The following is a 21,390-nucleotide window of genomic DNA, read 5'->3' on the forward strand; positions in this document are numbered from 1 at the left end:
CACCGCAGTCTTGTACTACAACGCCATGCACCCCGACAGCTGAAATGATTTTACCCATGCCGGGTAATAACATGCTACCGAGTCGTCGGTTTTTTGGGGATGTTGTGATTCGTGCTTCATTACCCGACGCCGACCGGTCATAGCCCCCACACGCAACAGCTCCGGGCTGTCACCACCATCCAGCACACGAAGCCGCGACTCCAGTGATTAGCGCAAGAGATGAGCAGGCAATTATCTGTTCCGAATGCAATTACTATTTCCAAGTTTTCTCAGCCCCAAGCCTCTATGCAGTCGCCTGTGATCCCACATCTTGCGATGTGCTTATTATGTCTCGACGTCCCGCCTGAAGGTCTGTAGCTATATCGTTCAGTCTTTTCACTCAGATCTCATCCTACCAAAGCTTCTCTCCGGTCATGTCGATTGATCCATCGAAGCTGCCACCCGCGCAATACGTGCCTGGCAGACAGTATGCCATCGAGCATGCTGGTAGAATCGACAAAGTACCATTCGTGGTATGCACTCCCCGTGCTGGCCGATAGATTCAATACTAACAAAAACATCAGATCACAACTGGACTCCTTTTCGGGCTCGCCATTCTTTCCGTATTCGTGCGCTTCGCGATTCGCATCTTCGGAGGGCGGAAAATACGATGGGACGACGGACTCGTCTTGGCATCGTCGCTGTGTTTGGCAGTGGCGTTCGCCTGCGTCCACAAGGCTCTTAATCCTTTCTATCTCGTCGAAGCCATAAACCAAAGGAAGACAATCCCATTCCGAGAGGACATTCCTGCGATCTTGGACATCCCCAAGTGGGCGTTCATATTCTCCATCTTCGGATGGAATTCCATTTATCTAGTCAAATTTGCTTTCATGTACTTCTTCCATGGCCTGACCCTTGGACTGTCGGTCAGAGTCGTACGATTTTTCTGGATCACCGCAGGCTTTCTTGTCATTGCTTGGATCTATGCCGTAGTCAACTTTGTCGTCATATGTGCACACTTTGGTGCAGACGCAGGTCAGTCAATGTTTTGTCCATTATTAAGACCCGAAGTACTGAGTTCATACAGCTAAATGCGGCGATGCACAGATGCATAAGAGAAGTGTCGCGGGTAACGTCATCGTTGGCGTCCTTGACATTATAGGCGATATTCTTAGTAAGTCATACAGCTAGAAACTTCATTACCTCGGTTCAAAAGCTCATTATTTCTAGTTGTTACCGTTCCTATTGTCGTCGTAAACCAGTCGATGATGTCATTTTCTCGGAAACTATCAATCGTGGCCTTGATGGGTCTCTCGGCAGTAATGGTTGTTTGCGCATTGATACGGGTCGTAGGCTCGTTGACCGAAACAACGGCGGCAGCATTCGGAACTGCACCGGTGTGGGCTGCGTATTGGTTCATGGTCGAATCCTGCGTCGCGCTCATAATGGCGTCCGTCATTGTTATCCGCGGAGTCTTCATCACCAACCCTGTCGATGATGACCGAAGAAAGCAGGATAGTGTATTCCAGCGATTTGGGCACCGTATACTGTCGGTGCTAAGGCTCTCCAGATCCTCAAGAAGCAGCGGGCGGAGTCCCCAGCGAAGCGACGCGCTCCATGGCAAGCACGAGGATCCAAGCGCGCCGAGGATCGCCACCCAGAGACCGCTAGGAGGAACATTGAATACCGTCAGAACATTCATCTGGGGTGGTAAGAGGCAAAGTCCACCTGCATCGCAAGATGATCCGCTGGTGTCAGTAAACACAACCTCTGATCTTGGGGATATGGACTACCACAACATCCGGAAGGCAGAGGTGGCGAGACATAAGCCAGAGATGGCCTTTGTTTGATGAGCGATGATGGTTGGAAGCGAAAGGCACGTGTGTTGCGCGTTGAGAGCCTGGTGGGAAGTTATCATGACATTCAATGACAATCATAATGGACGACTGGAGACGAGCATAGTCGAGTGCTGTATCTTTCTCATCTCTAGTTTTGTTATGGCTCGTAATCTTGGAAGGGCCGATCGTGGCGCCTGTGCCACCGCGTCATCGGCTCTTTCCTTCTACCAAGCGACGCGTCCAACTCCATTCACGCGTCACACCCAGCTTTGCGAGCCCATCGGCTGACTACGGTAGAACAGATACGTTGCGACGCACTTCCTTTCGAGTCAATTGCCTGGCAAGGCTGGCTTCTACCAGCATGTCGCACGCGACGCGCAGATCGCCACTCCAAGAACAACCATGCCCACCACGATAACACCACTGACACTCAGCCACAGCGGCATAGCAGGGTTTTATCACTGAGGGCGGCCTATGATGCATTAGCCTTATCGATCGATATATTCGGTTGGCATTCCTCATAGGCGCTGGTACGCCTTAAACCTCGAAACCCGCCCCCAAATTTGAGGGGGGCGGTGCTGCAGTCAGCAGAAGATCGACTACGCGACTCCGCCCAGTCTATCACAAAAGTCATGGGTACTCGCGAACGCGCAGTCTCCTTGTTCATTTACCAAGTCTCCGCTCCAGTGCTTTAGGAAACTGGTCATTTGCATCGCATGCACATTTGCGATACAGTAGTGCGTGGATGATGAGGACTTATCTTCACGATCTCACGGTGCCGCCAAAAATCTCCCATATCTCTTCCAACCTCATCACACCTCTACCACGCTTTGGGACACTATGGTGTGAAAGCCACCGGCAAGCTGCTAGGGACATCCGCGCACGATGGCGACGCTGTGGACTTTGGCTGTTTATCGCAGCATGGAACGCCATGCTATGGGTTTGTCTCATCTGGTTATCATCTCCTGAGCCCGTGGGCTTTGGTTCACCAGGCGCCTGTTTACCCGATGATTCCTTCGCGATGGATTCCTCAAATTGGCGATACTTGAGCAGCTCGGGCTTTTTCCAGATCACAATGGCGACGGGCCGCATGAACTTCACGCAGGTGAAGGCCATAGATGTTAGCTGGGATATCGTAAGTTGCATTTTTCCTCGAGTTGGGTAGTTGCGGACATTTCAGCATGAGACGGCTAACTATTATGCAGCTCGTTGGCCGCGGTGGTCAAGCACTTATCGCGTATATCTCATGGCGCATAATTGCCAAATATGTCACGACCTCCATGGAAGTTACGCCTGTCACTTTTGGAACATATCGAACTGTGTTCCTACCGAACGGTGGCTTGTTTTTTGCCATTCTATCTACGATACGAGACTTCGTCACGCGGCACGGCTTACATTCCAAGATAGCCATGATCTTCATGATATATACCATGATTTTTACATTCATATATCCAACCCTCGCCAGCGCAATGACTGGTTATAGCGCAAATGTTGAGGCCTTCATAAATTCCACAGCTGGGGAGTACGTGCCTTTTGGCTCGTTTGGCTTTGCGTACTTCGTCATTCACGATGGTTGGCGCATTGACGAACTACAAGGCGATCATCTCGTAACAGGCAAGTAAGCCAGACTCGACGTCGGCTTGATCATGAGTTCTAACGCGCCTTGATCAGAATCCCTCGGCAACGAGCCAATGACCTCATCAACATACACTCTTGGTGAGAGGTTTCGCGCGTGCTACGATATCGACCGGGACCGTGAACGCTGTGACATGGTACGCAGCGTATCTAAGTGTAAGCTACACTACCTGGAACAGTACGAATGTCGTTGACGTATATATGGACGCTGCAGAATTCGGTCTCAACGGGGTGAATATGACAAACTCGACCTTCCGGGGATTCTCTTTACCGCCCCCAGTCCTCAACATCTCAGCCCTCTCTTTGATAAAACTTGACGACAAGGTTGGGAGGCCTAACAGAGATTACCGGAACGAAGACTTTCGCGTGACCTTGGATTCATCAGCACTGGTGTGGGCATATGATAATCACACATACAATTTAGATTATCTGGAACGAAGTGGTAGTTGCCAGGCTGTGTCGGTACGGGAATCCCGTAAATAACTACGCCTCTTTGGCTAATCTTTTTAGGACTACAACTGGGGATTCTCGTATGTCCAGCTCTTCATCATGATAATCCTCCACATAACCTGGAGTTCTGGCCTCTACATCATGTGGCTGCGAGCCTACAAGATCATGAAGAAGCGAGGGCGAGGAAAAGAAGACGTGGCAGGAGAACACAAAGCTGTCTTCGAACTTGCCGCTGCCATGCGAGAGCAGATCAGTGAACCCGCGAAGGAAGAGGGCGATGACGTCTCTGCGTTCACCGAAGCTAACCTGCGTCGACGGATCATGAAAGACCTGCGCGGAGGATCCATCTCCTACACTACTCCACTACTTCCTAACGGAGAAACCGGCGAGGAGTGGAATGCTATACCCTGGACCAAGAGTCACAAGCTATCTATCATCGCAATGGTCACTTGTATTCTGGCGATGGCATTGAGCGCGGCTTATCTGCCACGAACCACCATGCTTCTCCTCCCGTTACCCGGTGTACTGGCGCTCGCTCTGTACATTGGGTCGACCAGGAAGAGTCGCATTATTTTGTTCGTCTATATCTATCTGATCGTCACTATTCCAACGCAGCTCGTGGTAATGATATGCCTACGGTAATGATATCACGTACTGGGACTTGTGCTTTTGAGGCTTGGAATATCACAAAAGCCCCTTTTCGTGTAATTAAAGCATGGCGCACTACAATCAATTTCGAGCATCTGTCGCTTCGTTTCCTTTTGCTTCCAATGTCGCTATATTCGTACATCGACTTCATTCTTCCATTTTCGCACACTCTTCGCGATGTCATCATGCTCCGCTACCTTTCGCTTTGTCAAACACTCCAAACGCGTACGAATCGACTCTTGCAGAATCTCAGTAGGAAAAGGAGATAAACACCATCCCGTGTACAAGTAAGCGCCCTCTGCGACATCGCAGTCAGAAAGGAGAACGGCGTGCTTGTGATAAAATCTTAGGTCAAGATCCCCAAGAGCTTCCATGTGCCGTCGTAGGGCATCTAGACCATGTTCAAGCGTGTATCTGTGAAGGATACAAAGTAGGTGATCTGAACGTTTGCCTGGGATGGATGTGATGAACCATTCTAGTGGAGCTTGTTGCTACTTGTGGTAAGTGTTTGTGTCAAGCTCCGTCTCCTTGAAGGTAGACTGCAGCGGCGGAGTGTGAGTTCGTGATGATAGCGGTGGAGAGCTTTGCGCGATTGAAGACGTGGTGAAGAGGCTGATTTACAGCTGAACATGGGCACGTCACTGAGCCATTTGTGTTGCTACATCCATCTGATAGTAGTACTTGCGATGAAGATGTCTCTCAGGACAGTCGTTCGTCCAAAGTAAGTTTGTATTGAATGTCTCAAATATTTACCGCGCCTCAGAAATATCACAGCCATCACTCCGAGCCAGCGCATTGCTATCCTAAGATCCGCCAACTCACCCGATCTTGTCGCAACACTTCATACTTCGGTCACAGTCCTCCATGCATTCATCATGTAGCCCACGTATAAAAGCACAGAGCTATCCTGCACCTTTACCACATCAACAAAGCCAACTCATTCTCCACTACATCTCTTAGCCAATTTCTACAACACGAAATACCAAAGCACGACCACCCAGTAAATCCACACCAGCTCAAATCCCCATCAGAACCAACCATGTACCCCCGCTTTACCCCCGAAGAATGGGCCCAACACAACCCCTACGCATACAACCGCGGCGTCTCCCCACCACGTAATCGCCACGAGGAGCCACGTCGCGGATACCGCTCAGACGACTACCGCAGCGTTAGCCCTCCTTACTCAACGGAGCTACGGAGAAGACCGCGCGTTACTCCAACCGCGGACCGCGTATGCATGCTAGCTTGGGTGATCCGTATTCATTCGGCCAACCCGGATGGGGTGTGAACATGCCTGGAGGGTATTGGTTTGGTGAGGATAATGAGTGGTAGGGGTGATGAAATGAGGAAATTGAGGAAGGCGCTGAGATGAGGGTTATGGAAGATGATGATGGAGTTTGCATATCGGTGGTCTGGTGTTTGGAGAGTTTGGGGTGGAAATGAAGCTATATATTGCCCGTAGCCTATATTGTGCACCATATGACCCTTCTTCTTCCATTTCCACTTCTCCAACGCGTCTAACACCCCTCCTCAAACTCCCGCCTCGCGGCCGCATACCACTCATCCTTCATCACCCACAGCGGACTCGGCACACGATACCATCTAGAAATCGTGACTCTGAAATTGTCCAATAGCGCCCCTTTGAAGATCTTCTCAGCATCCGGAGTCGTTTTTATCGCTGGTATCATACATGTAGCGATTGCCCACTCGGCAATATGTATCTTTCTCCACAAGCCGTAGGGATAGTGATGTTGAGGATGACTTGAACCCCCTGTCATTGCCTCGAGCAAGCCTGCTTCAACAGCCGAAGAGCCACGCAAGAAGAAGCGTAGGCTAGCGTGAAGCAGCGCGTATCTGGTGCCTACCACAAGGGGTTTTTCGTATCCGAACTTGTTCATACGCCTAGTGTCATAGCGGAGCACGACTTTCGCAGTTGGGTTGGCGCGACAGAATGAGTGTATGATAGGGTATTCGCCGCCTGTGAGCAGCTGCCCGATATCGTACCAACAATCCCTAGTGATCGAAGCGTGTTCCAACGGCCTGGGCGTCACTGTGTCCGCGATGACCGTAATCTGTCGGATTCTCGCTTGTGCACTGGCAGGAATGGCCTCTAAAAACCTCGCGCATATTGCTTGTGCCGGTGTTGTCGTTCCTGGCTCTTTCATGAAAACCAATTCGTTGTACCGCAGGCTCAAACCCCGCGTTTCTTGACACAGTAGGCGGCAGACATATCGAAGCTGGTTGAACTCGGCTTTTGGAACTTGGGGGGTCTCTAGAGTGTACCGCGTGTGATGCTCCTCTTGTGCGTAGAGTTTTGGAATTTGAATAGAGCCACTGTCAGTGTTGATGCTGATGACAGTAGCCAGTACCGGCACGGAGTTGGTGAGAGCGTAGGAGTATATCATCAGTCGCAGTTCGGCCGGAAGTTCCAGGAACTGGCTATAGGTATTTTGCGTTGTCATTATCAGCTATACGAAAATTCTGTTAGTGCTGGCTGGGTGATCATAGGGGGGCCGGGAGGTACTCACGTCGCTCGCGACGAAGATGTCGACCTCGGCGGCGACGATGTCGGCGTCTGGGTTGGTCTGCAGGTCGGAGTAGGATTGGAATTTGCGTACGTATGTGAGACGATGGAGGATGAAAGAAAAGCAGCGGAACTATTTGCCCTCGCTTGCACAGCATAATCTGGTTACCATCCTATGGTCGTGCGGGGACGGATTCGTAGAAGCGAGAGCCACTGACAATCTTCGAATTTCAAACAGCACTCCATTACGACGCCAGAGCAACAGCAACACTGAAATTTGAACGTCTAATTCGATATCTTCTCTGAACCTGCGTCGAGTATGTGGAAGTGTCGAAGATAAAAGAAGATAAAATGCTAAGCCTAGCCCGCTGAACCGCTGATTACCACAGATTGATCAACGCCATGCAAACAATGCCATACCTCTCTCCAAGCGCCAGTGGAACCGACCAATGCAACGTAAAAACAGCGTGAAACTCCATCTTCTTTGCTAGCCCATTGCACTTCGTGCGCAGACCTCCTGACAGCGATCCTTAATACTGCCATACCCGTGTTCTCAGTCCAAGAGTATTTGTGGTACTCGTAAACGTGAGTAGAGGCAATTGTGATCGAGGTTTAGGAGGCTTCTAGACTAGGTCTACGTTGAATTTCCATGTGCCTGTTGATGTTAGCAGTAGTTCAGGGAGGAGTGCATGGAGGCGTGTGGACCACATACCGAGCTTCAGGTTCTCCGCTGTGTCGTTGAGGACGATGATCCTCCGCTTGGTGCAGTATGAAGTCTTGTCAAGGATATCGACCTTGAGGTCTTTTAACTGATCGATTGGCTTCTCGAACATCTCGCTGAGGTTCTCGACGGCCATTTCCAGATCCTTCTGGTTGTCCTCGAAGATCTCCGTTAGGTTGTTGCGGGCGAGGTAGTAGGCAAAGGCGTAGGTCCACTTAAGCACCTGTCGGCATTGTTGAAGCGCATGTGAAGCCTGATCAAGGAACTGCACCTCAATCCACGACATGCCTGATGAGTTTTGTAGCTGTTGCATCTTCTTCTCCGTCTTAAGGTAGAGGTCCTTGTCGAGCTTCGCCGACTGTTCGTGGTTCGCAAAGCGATTGTAGTAATGGAGGTATCGTTCGAGCGACTGCCGGGACTTAGCCTGCGCGTCGCGGGCTTCGGATCCGCTCTTCTCTTCGAAGCGATTGCAGTTGTACCAGCTCGTGCCATGCTCCGACCACTTGCCCATGCACATCCAACAGAACTCGTTGCGGCACTTCCTGCACGTCATGTGGTTGCACCCTCCGTTCTTCTCGATTGTAGAGTTACAGTTCGGGCACTCCTTAGTGTTGGCCGATATCCAGTTGGCGGTCTCTGAGTCGTCCTCGCACTTCTTGACCCACTTCTTCACCAGCGCGCAAGGTGCAGGCTGGTGGTTGTTCAATGTACATCCAAAGCAGAAGTCGTGTCCGCATTCGCAGTGTACTGTTGGTACGATCTTGGTGAGGTCCTTGCTCTTTACAGGGCATTCCACGGCGTACTTGCAGTCGGGCGCAGGGCACCATTTGAGGTTCTCTTTATCGTCGACGTAGGTTCGCGTGAGGAGGGTGTGGTATCTACGACTATTAGCATGTCGGAGGAAAGTAGAGCGATCATCACGTACCTGTCTTGGAGATCTGCCGTAACGAGAAGGTCTAGCGATTTTGAGTCGACTATGCGAGTGCAGCCTTCTCCGGGACAGCGTATGCGGGCAGCCTCCCCCTCGTCTTGGATCTTGGTGCCGAGGTACTGCCTGTAGCAATCTAAGCAAAACCGGTGTCCGCACTTCATGGCGAAGCTCCGCAGGTTCGCGTCATCGTCGCAACAGATGTCGCAGACGAAGCCTGGTATCGTCTCTATTTTGGGCGGATTGGTGGTAGAGTCCTGGCCCAGACCCGCTAGCTCTAGGACCTCGTCTGTCTTCTCCATGTATTGGTCGATCAGGCGCTCCTTGTTCCATCGCAGGTGCCGCAGGAGGATGGCGGCGGCTTCGGGTGGCTGGCCGAGGATGCTCGAGACTTCGTCGACCTGCTTGTCTTGCTGTGCTTGGATCTGGGCGGGGTCGAAGACTTTGAAGTCTACCTCGAAGGCCTGCTTCGTGGGCTTGATGTCCTTGTCTTGTGATTCAAAGCCGACGTCATCTTGGTCCATGTCAAAGTCCGAGTCTGGGCAGTGTTAGCACGTGTCTTCGGCGGCAGCTGGGGGATGCGCACCCTCTTCCAGGTCCAGGTCGCTGTCCTGGTCGTCAAAGTCGTCGCCGCTCATGGAGCTGTTGAAGTCGTCGTCCGAGTCCATCTTGCCGGCGTCGGTTGCGGGAGTGGCTGGTAGAGTAACAACAGGGTGATTGGTCTTCTTATGGGGGTATTCCTCGGCGGGGCTGAGGTAGTTGTCTGCCTCGTCGGCCTTCCGCTTGCGAAGGGTGGTGGACGGCGTGATGATGGAGGAGTCCCGCCTGATGACGGAACGCGGGCTTGACAGGCGGCGGCGAAAGGAGCGGCGTGCAAAGACGAGATAAGGCCTGAGGCGCGTGTGGTGAGTGGCGGTACAGGTGGTCGGAATCAGCAGCGTATTGGTCAGCAGCGCAGAAGGGAAGGAGTCACAGGAAGTGAGAGATGGCGTCCAGCAGTCGATTGCTGGTCCTCGATGCGGGCACTCATCGGGGTGGCCCTAGCGCCTTCTGGGAGGCAACAGTCCAGGGGCGTCCGGAACCTGACCGCGTTCTCCACATTTCACCGCGCGCTTAGAACACACCTTTTCGCGTGTCACCAGTCTATTATAGTAAAACGCAGTGTACCCTCAAGGCATCCTCTTTACTTTTCGCAGTCACAAATGTCCATTGCGGACAACAGCGGCCAAGACGTGCCTCTATAATGGTGTCGCCTATGCTCTCACATGAAACCGGCCACCAACATAGACTTTCGTGACTTCATGCTAGCATTGCTTTTCCACATAGATTCTGACCCTAATCTACCATACCGTAGCCAGCACTAGTCTTCGTCACTCTCCTCTTCGCTCTCGTCCTCGCTCTCCTGCTGCAAGAAGTCGATCAAGCTTTTCGTCTTCTCCCTCACCTTCTCCATGTCCGCGTTCTCTGTGCTCTTGTCATCTTCCCACCATTGTATCATGCCATCCTCTTCTATCGAGTCCAACTCGACAAGCTTTGTTGATGCGCTCAGCAGAATCGCATCGCCGTTCTCCTTGTTGCATAGGTCTGCCTGGAGCAGTAGCATGAAGTCGATCTGATCCGTCTTGCTTTCAGCATTCTTGTCGAAGATGGAGCGGTCGATGAGCTCCTTGTGCTGTCCAAAGACCTGCGCGACGGCACTTTTGATCGCTTCGCCCGACTTGGTGAGCTGGGTGACGCGCTTGACGAAGGAGGAGACGACTGCGCGTCTGACTTGGTGGTCCGACGCGTTTGTGCTCATGCGGAGGGCTGTGAGTTCCAGTTGAATGTTGGCGGATTCATGGCCTTCGACTAGCGAATCGTAGATACTCGCAGACGCATCGTGATCGAAGTTTGCCGCGTGTTGACTGTCGGCTGAGCCCACAGACAGGAAACTACTCGTCGCAGATCTGTCGTGGCGTTCCATGCCCATCATGTCTGCTTCTGAATCCGAGTTGATTGTGGATATTGACTCGTTTGAGAAGGTGTACACTATCTTTGTTAGCGAATGTAGGTAGTTATTGTTGATAATGCACTCACTTGAGCCCTTGGTGGCCAGACCATCCACCAGCTCGTCCTCATCATCCTCGTCGGAGTCGTGGAATTCGAAGCCGTCGCCTTTCTCGCCAACTATCGCCGGGTCTGAATCGCCACGAACGACCTCCTCTCCTTGTTCTCGTCTCCGCTTTGCTCTTGTAATTCTGTGCTCGCCTCGTATCGTCATACCCTCGCTGATGCTGACCCCATATGAGATCAGAGCACCAGCTTCGATGGTACATCTGCGCCCTATAGAGACCTCGTTTGCGAGGATGGCCTTGGTAACCGTACTGCCGTCTGCTATGCTGGCGTAGTCCCAAATATACGCTCCGTCAATCTTGACATTCCGGCCGATCTGGCAATGCCTCCCGATGATGCTGTTGGTGATGACGCTCTTATCGCCTATGCTGGTGCCCCGGCCGATGACTGTCTTTGGCCCGATGACACAGTCGCGTGCAAGTATGACCCCCTCCTCTTTGTATGTGTTACCTTTTTGTAACCGATATGACTGTCCTTGAACGAGGTTGCTGTCCGGACACAGCGGGTATGCCCATCGCGAGACGATATCCTTACTGACCGATTCGTATGCGTGGAGATTCCGCACTCTTGCCGCGTAGTGATCTGAGATGATGTGTGTGTGGAATGTCTTGCCGTTGAGCTCGTAGTCTTTGAGCACGCTGTGTAGGAAGCCCTTGCGAGGCGCTTGGAAATCGAAGTTGTCGCTCCATAACGCAAGCACGTCGGGTGTGCAGATGTCGATGCCGCAGTCGATCAGGTCTTGGCGGACTTCGAGCTCCTGGTGGGTGGAGAGCAGTTCGGGGTCGATGGAAAGGTAGTGCGTTTGGTCTCGGTTCGGCATCTGTTCGAAGTGTAGGCATCTGTCTTTCTGCGGGTCAATTACGAAGACGGGACTTGTGCCTTGGGCCTTTGTCCTGTGAGTCGCGCCTGCCTCGCGCAGCACCATGGTCATGATAGCGTTCTTGTCCTTGGCCCGCCGCGCCCTATGCGCTGCGAGTGCAGACTCGAGGGGCAGATTGCTGACCACATCGCCATAGACCAAGAGGAAGTCGCCAACCAGCAGGCCTCTGCTGTCCAGATCTCGCATCGCATCACCGATGGAATGTGACGTCGACTGGATCAGCTCCAGTCGCGAGAAGGGTGACGATTTGGAGGACCATCGCGAGGCCTTGATGTAGTCTTCAACCTGTTCCCTGTGTGCGCCGCAGTATACAAAGACCTCCTCCACGCCGGCATTGGCGAGAAACTCGAACGTGTACTCGATGAGCGGGGTATTCGCGAGGGGCAGAAGACACTAGCAGGCGTCAGCGTACAGCTGGCAGTGTTCGGCGGGTGCGTACTCTTGGGTGCTCGAGTGTGAAGGGACTGAAGCGTGTCTCAAAAGGATCCGCGAGTATCTACCAGGTTAGCATAATTCGCGACCAGTTGCGTTGCGCAACCTACCACAGCCTGCAGCGGCTCATCGCGCTCCTCCTCGCCGGACTTGCCCTTGTCTTGGCCTTTCTTGCCTTTCGGTGGCATCTTCACTTTGGGGTAGTGTGTTGCGCAAAAGCTCGAGGGGCGCTTAGAATTCTAGATTCGTGGTGCACGTGGAGGGGTTTGGCCTACGACTTCCAAAAAAGCTCCCACTAACTGACCACCACCGCTGAGTCACAAGCCCCCGACCAGGGACCACCACGCCTACCAGATCTTCGGGTCTCCGTCACGTCTCAGATCCTTTAGCGGGGTGGCTCTGCGGGTAAGCCGCTGCGCATGATTCTCGAACATGCTCGTGCGCGGCCTTCTGGGCTGGCTATCAAGGTCTGGACCACCAGGGCAGACATGTGCTCGGAAATGCTTATTGCGACGACACTTGCACCTGGAGGGAATGACCAAGATGGGCATGCAAAGCGAGACCTGTAGCTCTATACGAACAGCTTCAGAGTCAGTAGCTGCTGTCAGAGATTTCTGATATCCAGAAACATGAGTAATCATCGGTTTTTTTTCAAGACAACCCACAATGAGAAGTGCGAAAAATAAGTAGTATACATATGCTTGACCTTGGCTAATTTGACCTCCCTATATTCGAGAGAAGAATATAATTGTTTATCTAGCAAGTAGGGTATTTTTCTAGCAACCGTCCAACCCAGACCTGATACAATGGATAGATGACCTCGAACGCCTCAGACCCTGTAGGTCCTAGAATACCCTGTCAGACAGCCCCCTGAGCTACCTTATTCTTGCACCTTTTTCTCCCGTAGATACAAGAGCCGATCACGACTATCGGCCCTGAAAATGGCTGCATCGCCTTTGTCCAGCAGTACAGCATATACTCAACACCTGTCATCCTGTAGCAGGTGGCTGCATCGCATTCGTTGTGAGACTTAACTGGCGAGACCGCTTGAACCTGTCATTGCGCCTGCTATCAACGTGGGCGTGGTTGCATGGACCCCATCTGCTGTGGCATTTGGGGAGGGTACATTTGTTGACGCTTTGCTGGATTGTTCATATCATCGCCTCCAGATATTTCCGAGACTTGACGGCGGTGACCCGGCGCTAGTTGTGATTGTTGCTGCTGTTGCATTTGCATGTGTGGTGAGGTACTGTATCCCATGTTCCCATGCATGGGGTTCACTCCATATGGTCCTGGGTGTTGGACTGGTTGGCCTCGCATTGCTTGCGCAAAATCGTCCGGGACTGTGCTGCCTACAGGGGAGACGCCCGGCATTTGGTTGGGTGAGTTCCAGTTGCTGACCGTCTGTGGAGATTTGGCTGGAGAATCTTCCTCTTTAAGCACCAATTGACGTGCTATTTGCACAGGCTGGGGTGCCACCATGGTCCCGTCAGCCTGAGCGACTGGCTTTTTGAGATGAACAAGATGCTTCTCTAGCATGTGTAGAAGACCTTCCTTAGTGAACGGCTTGGGGAGAACGTCGTTCATACCTGAAGATATTAGTACAAGGACTGAAAATGAACGAATTCCTCTTACCGTGCTGGAAGTACATGGAGATGTCGTCGCTCCGGATATTAGAAGTCATAGCCACAATTGGGGTTGTGTCAAACTGTCGAATCAAGTGGCATGCTGATACACCGTCCAGGTTTGGCATAATAATATCCATCAAGACCAAATCGTACTTTGAGCCCGCGTTCATCTTGTTGACAGCTTCCAAACCATCGAGCTGGGTTCAATTAGCATGGCGTACAAATGACGAGAGTAGATGACTTACAGCACTGTCGATGGAGCAGTGGAAAGCGTACAAGAATTTGCTTCCAATTCGACGGCAGGTGGGGTCGTCCTCAACGAGCAGAATCTGAGGCGGTCGAATCCATCCTGGATCTGGAATAGCATTTTTCCTCTTTGGCTCTGGCATTCTGGGTTCGCTGGATTCTACTGCTTTGGGCGGGGCAGCATAGGGAATGTTGTTGATGTGCTCGCTGTACATGGGGTCAATACCTTGGTTGGAACCGACAGGGTAAACGAGGTTATCGAGGTTTTCGAGACGCATTGAGTTGGTCGAAGTTGCTGATGGCGGTCCGCGGCTCGTCGGTCGCAGTGTTGCTCGCGCGATATCTGGTGGTGGGGTTGTCAAAGTGCCGTTCATCCGCATGGTGATCTCGTTCATCTGCTCCAGGTTTCGGGGGTTCAGCATAGCATCTGCGTTTGTTTCGCTTAGAAGTTTAGAAGCGTGCTGCAATGGAGAAGCGGGGTTATCGTCATCGTTGGCTGCGGCGGGCTCCATGCTGCCGTTCTGCGAGTCGGTGCCGTTGGGGAAAACGAGCTTGCTGTTCCTCCTTTGCGTCGCATCAACGCCGTGTAGGAAAGTCATGATCTGCTGCATGACATGCTCGTGGTTGACAACCGTCTTTTGTAGCCCGATGACCTCTTGCAAAAGCATTGAATGGTGGATGCTCAGTTCACTGTAGCGACTCTCGAGCGCATGCAGTTGAGCTTGCGTGGCCATCAACTGTCCGCTAACCATGTCCATCTGTTGCGAGGGCGCAAACTCTTCCGCGGCGGCTTGGTTGGGTTTTCGCGGCGCGGGGGCCTTTCGACGGATGTTGTCGAGCGCGTCTTTGTTGTTCATCTTGAAGTCGGGGTGCTTGAATTCCCAGGCCTATGGGGCTGTTAGCCACGATACCCGCAGACGTATCCAGGGATGCCACATACTCCAGGCCCGTACGGTGACTGTCCATTTTCTTCGTTGTTGTGACGGACTTTGTGGAAATCGTACTTGTTCAGCTGGCGGACAAAACTGGCGAAATTGCTATGTTTGAAGTGCTTGGGGAGAATGTGCTTTGTAAATTTCTCGTTCTGTTCCTGAGTCAGCAAGTCTGCCACGATATTGAGGGCCCGAGGCGCATACTTCCAGGACGACAAAACTGTCGCCGTCATTTCCCCATCGTACTACACTCTCGTCGCTCCCGTTCTCCAGCATCCTAGATGACGTTCAGCGCGAAGCACAGCGCGCATGGGCGCGTCAACCTACTTGTACAGCTTGCGCACAAAGTCGCTGGAGTTGTTGGACCCTCCCCCACCGGCTTGGCTGGGATCCATGATGGTGAATTGGGCTGCGTTGTGGGCGTAGATGCCGCTGGTGGTGATCCGTGTTGATGCGCGACGGCACCCGGATAGTCGAATGGATGCCTAAGGGTCTGCTGAAATCCAGTCACAGTCTTCACCACTGGAGGCGACCGCGATGGAGCTACGGGCGACGGTGCGCAAGGTTCCGGTTGCGCGTTGGAGTGGTTTAAACTTTTGCTTGGCCGGGGGCGGATCGGTGGTGGATGGGCGATGACGAAATTTCCCAAAAAGGGCGCGCCGTGTTGCAGGCGGACGGAGGGCGATGGACGAGATCTGGAACCTTCAAGTGTAAGAAACAGGGAGACATGGGCACCTCTGCGCGGGCACTTGGGAGCTAAACGGGCCTAAAGCAGGTTAACACTGGGCTCGAGAGGAATGCAGTCGAGCATGCGCTAGGAGCAAGCCAAGCGGGCGACGTGCCGAGGAGACGAGCCAGGGGGTTGCTGCTATGACAGGACACGGGACACGGCCATGGGCAGACTGAGTCGCACCCCGTTTCCACACCGCACACACATCGCGAGCGCGGCCATAGTACCTGCAGTCCTTTTTCGGCGACCATGGGACGCCGGGCGTGGCTGTCCCAGCCAATGTTTCCGTGTTTCTGCAACCCATGTCCCCACTGATTACGCCGTTGACGATTCACCACCGGCTTGAGGCACGATCGGCATACAGCAGCAAGCGTGCAGTTGGGCTGCGCTAGTACCGGTGTGGGTCGAATGGGTCAGTATCATTATCCGCAATTTGCTGCTGCACTCGAGACTACCTGCATATACAGCTCTTATTTATGGACACGATGCTGCCATGTGTTCCGATATTGCATACTTCGGGGACAAGGTGCACACGTCAAGTGGAACGCGGCCGGTGGGCGCGCCTGCCGTCTTCCGACCGAAATACCCCCACCACCAGTGCCTCACCACCACCAAGTGCACACGTGCTCTCTTCACACACGCCCACATTCACGCACCTCTACCTGCATACACGCCATGTTCGCTACCGCCCGCCGTCTACCCCTAGTTCGTCCAGTCGCCGGTCGACGTCTGTTCCACGCCTCGGCACCTGCATTCGTCAATGTCGGTGACAAGCTGCCCAGCGTTGACCTCGTCGAGGGCTCGCCAGGTAACAAGGTGAACCTGGCCAACGAGTTGTCCGGAAAGGGTGTGATTATCGGTAAATTTCCCCTAGCGTCGACTGAGTGAACATGTGTTTGACAATGGCAAAGGCGTTCCGGCTGCCTTCTCGCCCTCGTGTTCTGAGAACCACATCCCGGGCTACATCAACTCTTCCAAGCTGAAGGATGCCGGCAAGGTCTTTGTTGTCTCGGTGAACGACCCTTTCGTCATGAAAGCATGGGGTAAGATGCTCGACCCATCTGGCTCCAGCGGCGTGAGTCTTTTGCACCCCAATGACAAAGCACCCTGTTGACCTCCGTAGATCCGCTTCCTCGGTGACCCCAGCCTGAGCTTCACAAAGGCCCTTGACCTCTCTTTCGACGGTGCATCTATCTTTGGAGGTGACCGCTCCAAGCGATATGCTTTGGTCATCGAGAACGGTACCGTGGAAGCAGCGCACGTTGAGCCTGATAACACAGGCCTGAATGGTATGAGTTCCTACTAATCAATAGCGAATGCAGCTTGCTAATAGGATACAGTGTCTGCGGCAGACAAGGTTCTATAAACAATCCACGACACGGTTGCAGATAGATGCTAGGATGAATATCCGCTACGACGGCAACAGACTGCTTACAGTCTCAAAAATGGCCTACGGTGTCTATCGCAAAGGAGATTGGACACCCCACCTCCCCTATACTGATGATCAATATAACACATCATATTTATGAGATTGCTTCGAATACGGTGACATGCTACTAAATCAGACAGCAGAATGAAGCAGTCTAGACACCCTGCGCTAACCTCAGACCTAACCCACAAAGCCTCTACACGCTCTGCACACATAGACCCCCACGAACACACCATCTACTTCTTCCCAGCAAACGCGCACGTCCCAAGATCGCGCTTCTCCGCCGGAAGCTGGGGACTAATGTCAAAGTCGAAGATGTCAATCGGTAGTCCGATGGTCGTACATGCGTTGGGGATATCGACAATACCAGCTATATGACCCTGAATCGGGGCACACGAGAGCAAGAGGTAGATCTGGTAGTCACTGTAGCCTGCAATCTAGTCAGTAACCAATTTCCAGGAAGACTAAAGCGTCTCGAAACTCGAAACCAACCCCCTCGCTGCAAACACCACGAACAGTCGCTCCTCCAAACGAAAAAGCCACTGCCAAGGAATTAAGAACGCCGGAAGTACCAAACGAGATATGAGCCTCGAACCTCGAGAGGGCAGGCTAGGCCATACGCAGACCCCAAAGCTTCGTAAAAGCAAACAGACCCAGAAAAGAAGCAAACTCACCAAACCGTCTCAAATACTCAATCACCCTCAGACAAGTCTGACGATACGCCACCGTAGCATCGAGATAATGCTGTTTGCCCTTCTCATCCACACTGAAGCCCTCAAAGTAGATGTACCTGCCAAGACCAAACTGCGGCTCCACAGGACCAGGGATGTAAATGGGACTCTTCATGTCGAGTTGCTTCATGCCGCCCTTCATGACGCTGAATTTGATGGTGATAACGCCTGCCATTTCGATGGCGCCGCAGAAGGAGATTTCGCCGTCGCCCTTGAGGAGAGGAAGAGAGGTATTAGTTTGGGTTTCCCAAGTTCAGGGTAGGTTTCGTGGGGTGGGAAGAGGCTTACTTGGCTGAAATGTAGGTCTCCTACGCTGAATTTCGCGCCGGGTACGTGAACTGGGAGGAAAACTTTGGAACCGCGGGAGAGGTTCTTGATGTCGCAGTTTCCACCATGTTCAGGACGTCCTGGGATCGTGCGAGCGCCTTCTTTCGCGATTTTGTCCTTCACGGAACCTGTGGCGGAGCCGGAGTGGGCGTTTTGGGGCTGTGGTGGTTGTGCAACGATGCGGTCCAGGTGCGTGTGCGTCGAGATGAGTTCGGCTTCACGCGTGTTCCAGGTTTCGAGGACTTCGGCGGAGGGGGCACAGCCTAGGACTGGGATTGTGGATAATGTGATCAGTCTTGTGTTCGATTGGGACAGAAGGTAAGTAGAAAGTTTGCTTACTGCCGGGGTGGATTAGGCCTGCGAATCGAACACCAGGGATGTGGCGGGAGCTGCAGAAGATGCCTTCGAAATCCCAAATAGCCTTTGCACTGTATCTGCGTTAGTCTTCATGTCTTTTCTTCTTCCATTGCTTCCTCGAATCGCGATATTCGTCTCGCAAACTTACGGTTCTGGGTAAAGCTCATCCAGGAACCCTCCACCGTTCTCTTTCGCAAATATGCCCGTGAACCCCCATGGCTGGTCTTCTAGCGGCTGTACATCTTGGATATCAACTACCAGCACATCGCCAGGCTCCGCAGTTTCGATGTCAAAGGGCCCAGTCAAGTAGTGGATTTTGGTCAGGTCAACGTCACGGATGTCATCTGCTGAGTCATTGTTGCCGATTTGACCGCCTGTCCAATCTACGCATTCAATCTTGACGGCTTCACCAGGTTTGATGGTGCCGTATGAGGGGTTCTCAGGATGCCAGCGGTTCTACACGTGTTATCTTTGATGATAAAGTTCGGGTATTGCGAGCATCTGACGTACGTGCAGGCATTCCTGTTCTGATGCTGGTTTATCGAGGGAGACTTTCGCCGCGTATCGTAGACCTTCTTTGCCCATGTTGAGTTTTGGAATGTATCAAACTTGAGAGTTGAGAGGAACAGAACAAGACAATCTAAGTCAGACAATAAAGGAAGACGCGTCCAGTCGCGAGAGGGGGAAGTCACGTATAAGAGGCCAATAGACGCGGGGAAAGAGCAACTCTCAACCTATCAATTGTTATCTGGGACGAATAGATACGTGCCGAGGACAAGGCCGAATCCCATATCCACCAACTATTACTACAAGGTGGGTGATAAGCTCGATGATACGGGGCTGTTACGTTACGTATGATCGGATGGAGCTGTAAGCTACCTACCACAACGGGACGCGTTGACCCCACTGCGGGGTATATTCATAATGGTACCATCATCGTACAGCGGCCGGATAGCGTGACAGCTAGATATACCTGATTGCCGACGGCGCATGTCCTAACTGAGGTTCGTTTTCCAAAGTGCGAAGTCGCTGTTCGTCATGTTAAGCGGCAGTTTTCCGCTCACATAGAGTTTGTCACCCGGGGCATCCACGTCATCGCAAACTAGCTGAACGTCTTTCGTGGTGTTTGGCGTACTTCGGATTGGACCTTGGGCTTGTGCATTGCGAGATTGTATTCATCCATGTGCTGCCATGGCAAGTTCAGGAACTCGTGTTTGTTCTTCCAGCGCAGTGACTCTTCCTTGAACTTGTCGGCTTCGGTGGGCGGGAGCGGCGGCTCTGTGATCTTTGTGATGAGGTATGCCGTGGACGCTTCGGCGAGACCGTAGATGAGGACGCCGACGAGGGGTATCTTGACAAAGATATAGAAGCCTAGACCGAAGCCAAAGAGCACACCAGCTCGGTCTTTGAACCAGAGCTTCTTTTGTTCCTTGTTGTAACGAACCCGTGTGAAGTAGGGCTCAAGCTGTTTAAATTAGTCAGTTGAACGTGGAGTTTGCTGAGGAGATGCTTACCAGCTCTCGCATAAGAGTCCGCGATGAGAAGTAAGCTTGCAGGAAGCTCACGAGGTATCTGCGGGGGAACAACAGTGATCCCGCGAAGATGGCTGCTGCGGGCTGTGTTCCCACTGATTTCTTAAATGTGTAGAAACTGGCAGCGGGCAGCACGAAGCGTCCTACATATGGAACGTAAGACAATGCCAGTACTGCCAAAGAGATGGCCGCCTTCCTCCCCTGTTTTGTCGCATATAGCATTATAGCCTGTTTGATGGGCTTCTTCTCCTTCTCGGGCTTGGGTGCGTGATCGGGGTATTTCTCGAGGTTCGGGTAGTACATGGCGCGGAGGTTGTGGGGGTCTTCGGTCTTGTGCTTCTGCACATACGTCTCGTCGACCCAACGGAGGGAGTCCATGAACCTGGATACGTTGTCAGCTAGATCTCAAAGCGGCTACGAGCTTGCCTACATGCGATCCAGAGTAGGTGTGACGTAGCGCATCATGGTCATGAGGAAGAATGGCACCTGAAGGACGGTGTGTTCAAGGAAGTGGAGGCCGTTGACGACACTCTCGTCCATGCTCGTGTGGTCCATGTTGACGAATAGAGAGAGGATCCATAGTAGCACTCTGACGCCGACAATCTGGCTATGTTAGAGGTAATGTTTGCGTGGCATAGGGCATTCGTAGATGGTTGGGACGTACGGGTATGGCGACGATGATGCGGATAGCGACGCCTGCAGCTACAGCAATAGCAGCCTGACGGTAGTGGTCTGAAGTGAAGAGACCCGGGTTCTGGAGAGCTCGATTGACTGCGGCGGTGTGAGCATGGAGCTGTCACTCACGATACCATGATGGCTCGACTTACCGCCAACCAGAGTAAGCTGGGCTCCCCGCAGGATGGCGTTGGGGTCGAAGTTGGACACGTCGAACTGGGACATGTCGATTTTGTCCATGATGGCAAGCTCAACAGAGGCTCAGGCAGTCTGGTGTTGCTTTCGGCGCAGCAAACCTGGAAGGCGTCCACGTAGAGGGCGTGTGCGAACGCCTGCGAACTGGCGGAGCCCATGACGTACTGACAGCTCCCCACGGACCCATCGTAGCGCAGCGCGTCGCAAACAAAGCAAGTAACGCGTTGTTGATAGGGGATGCCGTCGCACCAACAAAACACGCACCCATCTGCAGCGTCCCTTCTCAAAGCGGCGGCATAACTGGCAACTGGACGCGCGCGGGGTTCAGACGATCCGCTGATCAGGTTGAAACTCGACGTCGTCCTGTGGCCAAAGCGCGTAGCGTTCCGAAGCCAGGGACTTCCAATCCCTTCAGCCTCTCCATCACCCCCCATCTCCGCAGTAACACTTGTAATACTCTT

At 52.7% G+C, this 21,390-nt stretch overlaps 7 protein-coding genes across 7 annotated transcripts; 3 read left to right on the plus strand and 4 right to left on the minus strand.

Moving 5' to 3' along the window:
- Window positions 1–413: 413 nt before the first annotated feature.
- J4E86_006603 (uncharacterized protein) lies at window positions 414–1,693 on the plus strand (the record flags this gene model as incomplete). Its single annotated transcript, XM_051447129.1, has 4 exons — window positions 414–512; window positions 564–1,014; window positions 1,067–1,153; window positions 1,509–1,693. 4 exons carry the CDS (start codon window positions 414–416, stop codon window positions 1,691–1,693), a joined length of 822 nt encoding a protein of 273 aa, XP_051301614.1.
- Window positions 1,694–3,508: 1,815 nt separating this feature from the next.
- Window positions 3,509–4,544, plus strand: J4E86_006604 (uncharacterized protein; the record flags this gene model as incomplete). Its single annotated transcript, XM_051447130.1, has 3 exons — window positions 3,509–3,608; window positions 3,877–3,914; window positions 3,963–4,544. 3 exons carry the CDS (start codon window positions 3,509–3,511, stop codon window positions 4,542–4,544), a joined length of 720 nt encoding a protein of 239 aa, XP_051301615.1.
- A 3,153-nt stretch (window positions 4,545–7,697) lies between these two features.
- On the minus strand, window positions 7,698–9,391 carry J4E86_006605 (uncharacterized protein; the record flags this gene model as incomplete). The annotated part of the gene is made up of 4 exons (XM_051447131.1): window positions 7,698–7,729; window positions 7,787–8,673; window positions 8,721–9,261; window positions 9,310–9,391. The coding sequence occupies 4 exons, from the start codon at window positions 9,389–9,391 to the stop codon at window positions 7,698–7,700; spliced, it is 1,542 nt and encodes a 513-aa protein (XP_051301616.1).
- A 692-nt stretch (window positions 9,392–10,083) lies between these two features.
- Window positions 10,084–12,335, minus strand: J4E86_006606 (uncharacterized protein; the record flags this gene model as incomplete). The annotated part of the gene is made up of 3 exons (XM_051447132.1): window positions 10,084–12,108; window positions 12,155–12,211; window positions 12,258–12,335. 3 exons carry the CDS (start codon window positions 12,333–12,335, stop codon window positions 10,084–10,086), a joined length of 2,160 nt encoding a protein of 719 aa, XP_051301617.1.
- A 4,023-nt stretch (window positions 12,336–16,358) lies between these two features.
- Window positions 16,359–17,049, plus strand: J4E86_006607 (uncharacterized protein; the record flags this gene model as incomplete). Its single annotated transcript, XM_051447133.1, has 4 exons — window positions 16,359–16,542; window positions 16,595–16,758; window positions 16,807–16,972; window positions 17,024–17,049. 4 exons carry the CDS (start codon window positions 16,359–16,361, stop codon window positions 17,047–17,049), a joined length of 540 nt encoding a protein of 179 aa, XP_051301618.1.
- A 299-nt stretch (window positions 17,050–17,348) lies between these two features.
- J4E86_006608 (uncharacterized protein) lies at window positions 17,349–19,112 on the minus strand (the record flags this gene model as incomplete). The annotated part of the gene is made up of 6 exons (XM_051447134.1): window positions 17,349–17,542; window positions 17,787–18,054; window positions 18,132–18,439; window positions 18,510–18,598; window positions 18,676–18,983; window positions 19,038–19,112. 6 exons carry the CDS (start codon window positions 19,110–19,112, stop codon window positions 17,349–17,351), a joined length of 1,242 nt encoding a protein of 413 aa, XP_051301619.1.
- Window positions 19,113–19,629: 517 nt separating this feature from the next.
- Window positions 19,630–20,974, minus strand: J4E86_006609 (uncharacterized protein; the record flags this gene model as incomplete). The annotated part of the gene is made up of 5 exons (XM_051447135.1): window positions 19,630–19,992; window positions 20,042–20,441; window positions 20,490–20,662; window positions 20,724–20,830; window positions 20,887–20,974. 5 exons carry the CDS (start codon window positions 20,972–20,974, stop codon window positions 19,630–19,632), a joined length of 1,131 nt encoding a protein of 376 aa, XP_051301620.1.
- Window positions 20,975–21,390: the final 416 nt, after the last annotated feature.

This window comes from Alternaria arbusti (assembly GCF_024043155.1).
Source record: "Alternaria arbusti strain BMP 1465 chromosome Unknown scaffold_8, whole genome shotgun sequence".
NCBI classification, from domain to species: Eukaryota; Fungi; Ascomycota; class Dothideomycetes; order Pleosporales; family Pleosporaceae; genus Alternaria; species Alternaria arbusti.